Below are 12,288 nucleotides of genomic sequence, written 5' to 3'. Positions count from 1 at the left end.
TGGTCAATTTCTTGCCTTTTTCCCCCTTATGAACAACAACTTTTGGTACTCGATTAAAAACTCCTCGTGGTTTCATCGATTTGAGCAACCATAAACGACGCAAAACATAAGCATTTTGAGTTTGTTATAGTGGTTCTAAATGTAGCAAATCACTTCCTGCCCTCCATCTGGATTTCGCGCCATGGCAACGCAGTGAGGTGACGTCATATGCAAACAAGCTATTGGTCAACCTCAATTATGCACTATAAAGTAAGCAATTACATATATATTTTAAATTAAAGTTGTGTGTACTTAGTTTAACTTGTGGAGACTTGATTGTGAGGGATTTTTCATGACAACAACATGCAAAAGTTAAGTCATCAATTAAAAGTTACAAGCGTAAAAACATTTTGTTTTAAATGCATGGGGTAATTGCTCAAAATAGGATGAACAAGATCCATTTAGAAAATAGCCAAATTTTCTTTTATACCAACTTCAAAAATAAGGTGTAGCCTATAGCATTTCACTAAGATCAAGTCTGGAATATGAAAGGAAACCTATGAATGACTCAATTAAACACTTGAAGAAAATAAGTAGAGTGTGCACTTGCTACTTCTCTGCCATTTAGATACAATTGCTTTCTATTTAAAGTGACTATAGCAGCATTTTCAGCTATTGTCTCCCTGAGTAAGTACCATGCTCAGGGTACAGTGCTGATGGAGTGGGATCGATGTCAGTAACTCTTTCTTAAGAGTCTTAAATACATAACCATTAAGCTTTCAGTTGTTCAAACCTTTTCTACTACTTTAAATCAGACAAGTAGGGTGAACACCTGGTTATTGCTCTTTACAGGGCACTCAATTTGCCCAGGTTCGAGTGATATAACACGAAACATATTCAGTCCACTCAACATAAATAAGCAGTCACTAGGTTAGACTGTACAGAGATTACATACGTTTTACCGGATTCAGTGAATCTTGAACTTGTAGCCTTTTTTTGTCGGATCTATGGAGGTAAAATGATGCCAAATGTTTTTGAAACAAAAAAGCTTGTTGAATTGCCCTACTTGAAAAAATATGCAATGCATTAACCGTGCTTGCATTATTATGGGCTGAAATTCAACATGGTTGTATATTTAAGCTGTGAATATTTCAATTCAAAACATTTCACACATTTTCATTATTATAAATTCAATAATTCATATTCACCTTTCAGATTTCACTTCCAAAATATTCATTCCGTTTAAAAATACAACCTATAATATTCGGCAGGCAATTTTGGGTCCATTTTATTTCGCTTTATAAATTGAGCCTTCCTGTGTGTCTGTAGAAGTCTTGGCAGATGTAGCAAGTTCAGTTTTGATAAGGTTCACAGTTTAATGATCTACAACAAAATAGAGCGAGCCTTGGTGATAACTAAACAAATATTTATTTACTAAAATAGTAATTGCATGCTAGAAATGACATTAAAAGTGGAAAACGATTAACTTTTACACACAAACTGACCACCAACCGCAACTTTCAGTCGCCATCTTTATTAGCTCAACTGTCAAGTGAATGGAAAGTACAGGATTCAAAATCGATCAGATTAAGGGATCTCAGGAGACAGGAAGTAAAGGAAGCATTCGGATTCGGACGTGCCTTGATGCCTTCCTACTTTGGAATTTTTTAGCTTTCGAATGCAACCTGTGTCCGACAACTTAAAAATGCTGCCTTCGGAGGATGCATCCCAAGGTTGGAAGGCATTAAGGCACGTCCGAGTCCAAATGGTAGCTTCACTTCCTGCCTCCTGAGATACCTTCATCTAATCGATTTTTGAAGGCATACATGTAGACTCTCTTTCACTTTCACTCTTTAATATAAGAGGTGTCTGCAGTTGGTGGTCAGATTGTGTGTAAATGTACATTTTCCACTTCTGATATCATTTTTAGAGAGAAATTATTATTGTAGTTATTAAATATTTGCTTAGTTGTCACCAAAGCTCGCTTTATTTTGCTGTTGATCATTAAACCATTACACTGCCTCAGAAGTCTGTTTTGTGAGGTACTACTAATGCTGCCTTCACGTGCTATGGAAAAGATGATATTTTCCACTTGTGAACTGGTATTTACCAGTGTGCTGTGTTCAAGTGCTTTTGTTGTCGTAATGTAGTACCTGCAAGGTCTGTGTCAGTAGAGTATCTTTTTTATCTTTACAAAAAAAAAAAAAAAAAAAAAAACACGTAAATGTGGTGCTTTCTGATGATTAAAACATAATTAAAAATTAAAAAAAAATAAAACATGACATAAAATGATTAAATATGAACCAAGGAAATTGCGGCGAAGTTGAAAATTGAGTGTTAACGCATTATATTCATACTGTCTATGATTATATTACAATCGTTAATGACACAACATTGTATAGGCTACAAAAACTATCCGCTAACAGTATTCATGACTCTTGCGTTGCTCTCCGCCATTTTGAAAAGGTCAAAGGTTATCTCATCTCGGCAACTCGTGCATCAAAATATTCTACGAGTTGCCCAGTGGAAAATACCACATGAGGGGGTGTTCATGTGCATTTTCCATGTCGGCTTTTGGTATTTACCATAATTACCATAGCACGTGAAGGCACCATGAGTCATTGCCTAATAAGGCTGTGAGGCGACAAGTTTTCGGACGCAGCCCTACTAAGCCTGAAGACCTTGATTAGCATGTTCAGGTGGGTTTGATTAGGGTTGGAGCAAAACTCTGGAAAGTGGACCTCGAGGGCGAGAGTAAAGAACCACTAAGCTAGAACATTACAACTCCGCAAATCCCAGTTTGCAAATTTTTTTTTTTTTTTTTTTTGTGGTATTGTAATTTCATGGTAAAGGAAATTCACAATTGAAATGCAGGACACTGCTTATGACATGTAGGATGCTGGGCAAAGCTTCCAATTTTGGGACTGTCCCAAAAAGTGTAGGATGGGTCGTTACCCCATTGGTAAGCTATAGGCTACAGTTTCAAAGCAGCTTCCCCAGAACTACTCTGCTTGTTATGTTTGCCGTTTATAATGAGAGCGCCATCTGGTGGTCATTCAGACTCACAGGTAAATATGATTACCAAGGTTGTTAAAAAATTACACAAGATGTATGGTGCATCAGAAATTAAATACAATCTTATTTGAATTACACCAGCTGTTACAAAAGTATTTTAAAATAAAAATAGGCTACGTTCTTCTGCCTGCAGATGGTTTTAAAGACTTTCCTGGGCTTTAATGCTCACTTAAGATTGCTGGTTTGTAAAAAAAATTCTATTAGCCTAATAGCTGAAATAGTATGAAGGGAAACGCAAGGATTGGAAATAGAAAATGAGGCACCACTATGTGCCACTGCCACATGAAAGAAATGTGATGGAAAGCATCCCCTAGATGCAAGAAAGCCAAAAGGTTATTCAGAAACACCTGGGAATGGATGGAGGAGACAGTATGCTTCCAAATGAATTATGTGGCCATATCCCCGAGGCTGGCTCCACACAGGCTTTAATGAAATGCTGTGTGTGTGGACTCCATACAGAGATGGCATCCACCTCAAGCTCCTGAGGGAAAGCAATGGGCAGTGGTGCATTTTGTAAAGCACGCCCAGGAGAGACTGTGAGCAACTTTTGCAGGAACTCTAGTGATATCCAAATCCCATGGGCATGTCATTACATGCTCGAAGCAATGGGTAAATCCAGCCCACAGAACAGACAACAGTATTCTCTTTGGAGATTTAGTTGTAATTAAACCTGAAGGAAATTACTTTGCGACCACTGCTGGGGTTATAAAATAAGTGGAAGATTAAAAATAGCAGAAAGATGAATCATCTGAGGATGAACATGTGTCGATTAAATATGAGGTGGTGCTCTTGGCGGGGTCTTTTTACAGATTTCCGTGAGTTGATTAGCACCACAAAGGAAGGAAGCAGGTGCAAGAAACCCCTCTGAGAATGGAAAAAAGAGATGGCAGAAGATGCCGGTGCGGATTGGCTACCTGTTGGGAAATTTAAACTAAGGAGTTTGGAATTCAATTATGCAAAGAACAATTGTGAATTCATGTCCTCCAAGGTCATTCCCCTGTCATTAGTGCTATATAATAGGGTACACCAACAAGTCGAGGGACCAAAATTGATTGGTAATGTTTGGTGAGGATTGGTATTGTCTTGTATTGGCAAAACTAGAGTTCCAAATGTCCTTGTTGTCACATGTCAGGAATTGTATAAATCGAGAAAACTGGATCAAGTTGTCACAAGGTCTACATCTAAATACATATAAGGTTTAAAGTCCTTGTTGTCATATGTCAGGAATTATATAAACCGAGAAAACTGGATCAAGTTGTCACATGTCAGGAACTGTATAAATCGAGAAAACTGGATCAAGTTGTCAGAAGGTCTACATCAAAATACATATAAGGTTTAAAGTCAGACATGGGCCCGGTAAGAAATAAGGATGGCCCTGAGGGAGATATCCAAAATGTAGATTGTAATAGAACTGAAAAATATGATTCTATTTCTTTTTTGTTTGTTTGTTTTATTCAGTTTGTTCAATCACTGTCTGTATTGCAGAACAGATAAAAGAGTCCAAGACTTACTCCAAGTGCGTCATGGCGACATAGTTGACAAATTCACCAGGGAAAATATCATTTCCCTCGCAATATCAAAATGGTGTTAAGTGATTAAGCTGGTCAACTATGTTACACTGATATAATACAGTATAGGCCTATTATCATAAGTCGTTTATTTGAGAAAGCATATTGTTTACTTTTGTTTAAGTGAAATTAAACCTCAATTATAGAATTAGCCATTTAAATATTTAATAGTTAGCAATAGTTCATGTGGCCTATCGTGACACTTCAACGTGTTTCAAAAGATAGGCTAACTTAAATGTAAAAAAATAAATAAAAAAATAAACAAACACGATACTGATGATATATTACGTTACTGATGATATACATTGTTGCATTATGATAAAGTTTTGGTACTACGTTTTGTGTTTTGATTTCGTTTGTAAGTAAAATGCCTTTACCTGAGTCGTTCACAAGCTGCAGGTGTTGACGAAATTCATCAATGGTAGGGAAACGACAGGACGCGCTTCAGGCTTGCTTTTTAGGCATTAGGTACATATTCCATTTATCCAGTGTTTCTGTGCTTTGTATTCGTATCGTAACATGTTGTTTCTGTTTTTTACCGCTTTGCGTTTGTGAACTGTCCAAATGACTTAATCACGAACCGAATTAGACCGTCCGTTTTGCTAACAAGCTTAACGATTCATTGACTAGAACCGACTCAAATGAGTGAATCATTCACCAGTCGGGAATTGCAGTTCACAACCTTTATTTTACTGTTCACAACCTACAGAAAATGTAATACGGACGGTAGGCTACTACTATTTCAGAAATATAGACCAGGGGTTGTCAATTTTTTAGATGCAACGAACTCCTAAATATGATCATCATCGTGTGAGAGACCCCCATCCTAAAATGTTAAATTAATATTAAAATCGGAAATTAGCTATTAAGTTACATTGTTATATTTTTCTAGTCACAATAGTAATGTACTGGTAACATATATTATTTATTTATTTAATTAATTTTGATCAGGATTTTATCTATATTATTCAACAATTGTATGTATTTATTTTAATGTATTTAATGGACGTATAAGTTAATCACATTTATGTATTTATTTTAAGACAATTTATTTATTTACTTATTTCAATCCTTTTATTATGATAATTAATTATATTAATTTGTATTTGTATTTATTTATTTTTTACGTTTGTTTGTTTGTTTGTTGTTTTACTATGTCTTCCACGTACCACCTTGCTGGTTTGGGACAATCCGCTAGGTGGCAATAGCACATCTTTGAGCTACGGAATGTTTACAACATAAACCACCGAAAGAAGAAAAAAGGCAAACGACGGAAGAGACCTTTGGATTATCACTTAAACTTGTCAGTAAATGATACTCGTTAAATACGATCAAACATGAATCAAGAGAAGTATCCGCGATCATCTATTGAGGATGATTTTAATTATGGCACGAACGTCGCGACAGCGAGTGTGCACATCCGGATGGGTGAGTTAAGCCGCTGTTTACAATAATGTGGAGTCTACGTAATCAGTAATACAGTCAGTATAATACTATGGCCTGGAAAGAATAAACATGTAAAACAGCTGGAACGGGCTTCCTATTTTATTTCACTTGGTTTCATCATAAGGCACACAGGAGACATATGGCGCACATGATATAAATCAGCTGTCACGAGTCGTTGGATTCCTTTTTGATTTCACAATGTCATTATTATTTTTTTTTAGGAGAAATGTTACAGTTTCTTAAAAATGTTACCTGTTGTTGTCAAACCTGCTTATCGAGGTTTTGTGTGAATGATAGACGCCTTGTTTGAGAATTTAAATAAACCCTGTCAAGCTATAATATATGTCAATATATACCCATATTTTTGAGCACAATAAATAAATTGTACCTAACAGTTTTTCTGTAAGTACATAATAGTTAAAGACACCTAATATAAAGATACTGCGACCTTATAATTATTTATTTACTACATGTGTGTATATATGGTTGAGGAGTTGACGCTCAAGTCTTATTTCTCTCTAGATTTCCTCCGCAAGGTCTACACCATCCTTTCACTGCAGATTATCGTCACCACTGCTGTATCTGCCCTTTTCATGCTCTGCAACCCCATTAAAACCTTTGTGCACGAAAGGTAAGCCCACATCCTTCCTGTGGATTCACCACATCATTGTGGCTGATAAATGATGTAAACTACACTTTTAAGCTGTGTACGTATATTAATGTGTAAAACTAATAATTTTTCAGTCCCGCTCTGGTGCTGATATCAGCTATCGGGTCCCTTATCCTGCTGCTTGCATTGGCTGTTTACCGTCACCAGCACCCCGTCAATCTTTATTTGCTCTTTGGATTTGTGAGTATATACCTCAAAACAAGATTTTAAGTATGATACACACTCACTGGCCACATTACTGCTCATTAATGCAAAATCTAATTAGCCAATCACACAGCTGCAACTCAGTGCATTTAGGCATGTAGACATGGTTAAGATGATCTGCTGAAGTTCAAACTGAGCATCAGAATGGGGAAGAAAGGCGTTTTAAGTGACTTTGAATGTGGCATGGTTGTTGATCTGAGTATTTCAGAAACTGCTGATCTACTGGGATTTTCGCGCTCAACCATCTCTAGGGTTTACAGAGAATGGTCTGAAAAAGCGAAAATATCCAGTGAGTGTCGGTTCTGTTGGGTGAAAATGCCTTGTTGATGTCAGAGATCAGAGGAGAATGGCCGAGGTCTGCAGAAGAGCGTCTCTGAACATACAACACATCGAACCTTGAAGCAGACGGGCTACAGCAGCAGAACACACACACTGGTGCCACTCATATCAGCTATAACAGGAAACTGAGGCTACAATTCGCACGGGCTCACCAAGATTGGACAATAGATAATTGGAAAAACGTTGCCTGGTCTGATGAGTCTCAATTTCTGCTGCGACATTCAGATGGCAGAGCGTAAACAACATTAAAGCATTGATCCATCCTGCCTTGTATCAACGGTTCAAGCTGCTGCTGGTGGTGTGATGATTTGTGGAATATTTTCTTGGCACTCTTTGGGTCCCTTAGTACCAGCTGAGCATCATTTAAGCTTGACACTTGACTTGACCTGACTTGACTTTATGACCACAGTGTCCCTATCTTCTGATGGCTACTTCCAGCAGGATAATGGATAATGTGATAATGTCACAAAGCTCAAAGCATCTCAAACTGCTTTTTTTTTTTTTTTTAATGACAACGAGTTCACTAAACTCAGACGGCCTCCACAGTCACCAGATCTCAATCCAGTAGAGCACCTTTGGGATATGCTGGAACGGTAGATTCGCATCATGAATGTGCAGCAACTGTGTGATGATATCATATCAATATGGACCAAAATTTGAGTAATGTTTCCAGCACCTTGTTGAATCCATGCCACAAAGAATTTAGGCTGCTTTGAAGACAAAAGGGGGTCCAGCCTGGTACAAGCAAGGTGTACCTAATAAAGTGGCCAGTGAGTGTATGTATGTGTATATGTTACATATTATGAAGTATTATAATGTAATGGCTGTACATGTTTATGCAGACTCTGCTGGAGTCTCTGTCTGTAGCCACTGCAGGTAAGTTCATGCATTTTCCTAATTGATAAACATCCAGTCCCATAATATTATTGGCCACACCTCTGTGATGGATCATCTGATTCCATATTATTCTGCTTTCAGTGTCATTTTATGAGTACACCATAGTGCTTCAGGCCTTTGTGCTCACGTCTGCCGTGTTCCTGGGTCTCACTGCCTACACTTTCCAGTCTAAAAGAGACTTCAGCAAGCTCGGAGCCAGGTAATTCTCTCTTTCTCATCCGCTCAAGGCCCAGATCTGTCACATTCATCACGGTAACTGAGCGCAAGAATGATTGTTTTAATCCATTTACTCCTGAATCCATGTGGAGTGGTGTTCTTTGCATCAGAAATTGTCTCTGGCGAAACATTCTTCTTTCCAGTTATTAAATTGAAATGTAACTAAAATAAGGGGGCTCCATGAGTCTTAACTCTGTTATTTGATGTGGTGCATCGTTGGCATGGGAGAAGTGAATGTCTTTTGTGAGGAGAATTGAAGATTTTTTTTTTCATTCATATTATTGTTTAATAGACAGCTTGATGCAACAGTTCTTGCTCTATCCTTCAAATTGGTTTTGTGTATTAATAATGCACTTGCAGAAAAATCCTAATTGGTCATTTTTATCTCTAGTCTGTTTGCTGGCCTGTGGATCTTGATCATTGCAAGCTTTATGAGGGTGAGTCTGAGGCCTGTCAATTTTTAACTGATATGTATTTAATATATATTATTTATTCTTTGTTATTTAATTTATTTTATTATTATTCTATGGAATGATTTTCTTCTTCAATTGTAATTAACATTATCAAATTAAGTGAGTTTTGTACTGAACCCGTAGCTTTCCTTTAAGAGCCATGTGGTCTAGTCGCACAATTTGATTCAAGCCAAACTCTCCTTCAGCTTTTCTTCTACAACGACACAATGGAGTTGGTCTTCGCCGGGGCTGGAGCTCTGCTGTTCTGCGGGTTCATTATTTTCGATACCCACTTGCTGATGCATAAGCTGTCCCCCGAGGAACACGTCCTGGCATCCATCAATCTGTACCTGGATATAGTCAACCTGTTCCTGTACATCCTGCGCATTCTCGACTCCATGAAGAAACACTGAATGTTGTGATGCTCTTCTTCAATTTCAGTGGTGAATTCTGGGTGCAGTGCTGGGTGGGAGTGGTACAAAAATATTATTCTTTGATTTGCTTTAACTTATATTTTGGCACAATTTGAACTAATCGAATTCTAATTTATTGTTAATTAGAATCCAAATGAAGTGCAGATCTCGGTAAAAAACAACAACATTGTGAATCATAATATGAAATATTTATATATATGATTAAAATTCTTTAAAAATAAATGCACTAAATATAAAAAATTTAATTCTTTGCAGTTTTTTTGAGAATTATTGGAGTGTGTGTGCTATATGTCTATTTGGGCATTAACTGCAAACTCCTCTGATTTTGCTACATTTTTGGCATTAGATTAGATTTGGCATTAGTTGAGATGATGGTCCTCGTGACACTCTTAGTGTATTGTAATTCCCCCTTGTTTGCAAACCAGCTGTAGTACACAGTGTTCAACTTGCAAAGTGGTAATTGTAATTTAATGGCCAAATGTGAATGTTTCAAATATGATTGTACAACTTAACTTGGTGTTGTTGATTGGATTCCTCTGTTTTTGAATGTAGTGTGACCTGTAATCCATGGTGATTTTTCATATTTATTTAGGTGTTGTTGTAAATCAGTGTTATAGGGATAGTTCACCCAAAAATAAAGATTCTGTCATCATTTACTCACCCTCAAATTGGTAACCAGTTGACGGCACCCATTGACTTCCATAGTTTTTTTTTTGTTTGTTTTTTTTCTACTATGGAAATCAATGAGGTCCTTCAATTGTCTGGTTACCAACATTATTCAAAATATCTTCTTTTGTGTTCAGCATAAGAAACTAACTCAGATTTGGAACAATTTGAGGGTGAGTAAATGATGACAGAATTTTCATTTTTGGGTGAACTGTCCCTTTAATGGTTTGGGAACAAACTTTACCAGAAGCTTGCAATATTTTGTTTAGTTTGGATGTGTAAATGGAATGTTTATAATTTTAAAGTAACTAGACATTTTTACTAAAAAGGCCCAAATTACATGAAAGTTATAAGAGCTGCAAAGAAACCACAACACAAACATCTAGAAATGTAACAAAATTATTTTATTTATTTTTTTGCAGCAGTCTTTGGTGTAACAATATACGGTTCACAAAATAAACATGATTTTAAAGCAGCATGCAGTCAGTTTCAAAAGCATCAATAAATATAACACATTATTCAGGGATCTCTGTATGCCTGCACCCAAAGTGCAATATTAATCATAATAAAGCATATTAATATTTATCATAATATAGAGAAATATTGCTCTTGATTTATTTTTAAAAGGGCAAAATTGTCACGTATGAAAAAAAAATGTAATGTTCTTTGGTGTAATAATTTAAAAAATAAAATATTTTACCCTGTATGTGTTGTCTTCATATACAACAGTTAGTTACTATCCTTGAATTTGAATGGTTGAGTGGAATTCCAAGGTGATGATATCCTCAAAAATCATTGGGACTTTAACAAATCACTCCAATCATTCCATCTTATTTTATGCAAGTGATATTTGTGTATTTATTTATTTGCAACAACATACCCGTAATTTTTCTGTTGTTTAATAGGTACACCTTATACTACAGTGCTCTTATTAAGAAACTGAAATGAAAGTGCTGATGCCCTGTGGTTTGCAACCGAAGAATAACAACTTATCTACATGTTCAAGGAAAGTGAAACTATGAGCTTCTGCATACTTTCACACTTTGAACATCTGATTTCATAAATTATTTCTGTTCTTTAGTTGACCGGGAGGAGGGAAATGGAACAGTCTGCAGATTCCCATTCCCATTCATTGACATTTTGGCAGATAAAATCTTAATGTCTCTCAGTAGATCGGGTTCACGACTGATGTCTTTTCTCAAACTGTCCGGGATTTCCAGCTTGCAGATGTCTTCTTTTCTCACCATACTCCGGATCAACCGTGCACAACATTCTTGTAATGAGTACACTGTCAAAAAACAGAGCATATCTATATGAAATTAAACTATTGTGCATGTTATGAAGCATCATAAGATGAAGGATGAACTCGCACCTGGTGCAGTCACACACACAGACTGGTACAGCGGGTATCCGTGCTCATACTGCGCTTGAGTTGGAAAGTAAACTTCACTGAGGTTAGCCAGCAGTTTAGCTCCGTCAGATGATCTGAACATCCACGGATGAGCTGTAAAAAACACTTGCTTTAGTACAAAGTGGAGAACCAAACCGGATAGGTTGCTAGTTCTACGGTACTTACTCAGGTACGTGTTCATCTTAAGCGCTTTCCCCGGTTGTATGTCACCGTAAGATACCGGTTTTCCAGAGAAGTTTAGCCACCATGCTTTGGCATTTCGACTGGATTTGTTAACAAAGGAGATAAATGTTGGATCATACGAGTTTAGAGATTTCAGGTGAGCGGGCACTTCCTGGTCAGCCATAGTTATGCTCTTTCGGAACGTAGATGCAGTGACGCTGTATGACAGATAGGTGGCAGGATTACACCCTCTTATGCATGGGACATAGACCTTATTCAGAGCAGCGCCATGACAGGTAGCTATGAAGTGAAAGCGAGCGAGGCTTGTGAGGGATAGACTTGAGTTTTTTTTTTCAATGGCACCCGCTATATAAAGCTCCTAGATCACTTATAATATTCCACAGCTCATGTTTTTTTGTCTACTGAAACTTCTTGGAAAGATATTTTCACAGTGTGTCGTCGACAGAACAATCCAAAAGCACATTAAATAACAGTAGCCTACAACCCAGTGAAGAGATTACAGCCAAAATAACAACAATAACAAATATGGCGCTGCTGTGAATAAGGTCTATTGACTGGAAGGGATTTTCAACCTGTACAGAGTATAGACCCAAGAACCTCAACCCCCCATTTAAACGTTTAATAACTTTAGCAATTTTAAATTGATTACGGTATGTCATTTTTGCCTTGTCAGTAATGTTGTAAATGTTACCAAGTAATTTTTGGAGCCTAGCAGGGCTCATTTAGGTCATTAGCTTCTCAAAACATT

The 12,288-nt window shown here is 37.0% G+C and overlaps 2 protein-coding genes across 2 annotated transcripts; one reads left to right on the top strand and one right to left on the bottom strand.

Moving 5' to 3' along the window:
* The first annotated feature begins 5,851 nt into the window (after positions 1-5,851).
* Positions 5,852-10,650, top strand: tmbim4 (transmembrane BAX inhibitor motif containing 4). Its single transcript, XM_084407856.1, has 7 exons — positions 5,852-6,050; positions 6,591-6,699; positions 6,813-6,918; positions 8,124-8,157; positions 8,260-8,377; positions 8,786-8,831; positions 9,053-10,650. Exons 1-7 carry the CDS (start codon positions 5,960-5,962, stop codon positions 9,257-9,259), a joined length of 711 nt encoding a protein of 236 aa, XP_084263982.1. The 5' UTR covers positions 5,852-5,959; the 3' UTR covers positions 9,260-10,650.
* Positions 10,330-11,775, bottom strand: vhll (von Hippel-Lindau tumor suppressor like). The gene is made up of 3 exons (XM_084407857.1): positions 11,523-11,775; positions 11,319-11,450; positions 10,330-11,234 (listed from the first exon to the last, which is right to left on the bottom strand). Exons 1-3 carry the CDS (start codon positions 11,701-11,703, stop codon positions 11,011-11,013), a joined length of 537 nt encoding a protein of 178 aa, XP_084263983.1. The 5' UTR covers positions 11,704-11,775; the 3' UTR covers positions 10,330-11,010.
* Between the last annotated feature and the right edge of the window lie 513 nt (positions 11,776-12,288).

The sequence above is a fragment of the Rutilus rutilus genome (assembly GCF_951802725.1).
Source record: "Rutilus rutilus genome assembly, chromosome: 4".
NCBI classification, from domain to species: domain Eukaryota; kingdom Metazoa; phylum Chordata; class Actinopteri; order Cypriniformes; family Leuciscidae; genus Rutilus; species Rutilus rutilus.
The sequence above is the reverse complement of the archived record's forward strand: the minus strand, read 5'-3'. Positions and strand labels throughout refer to the sequence as shown.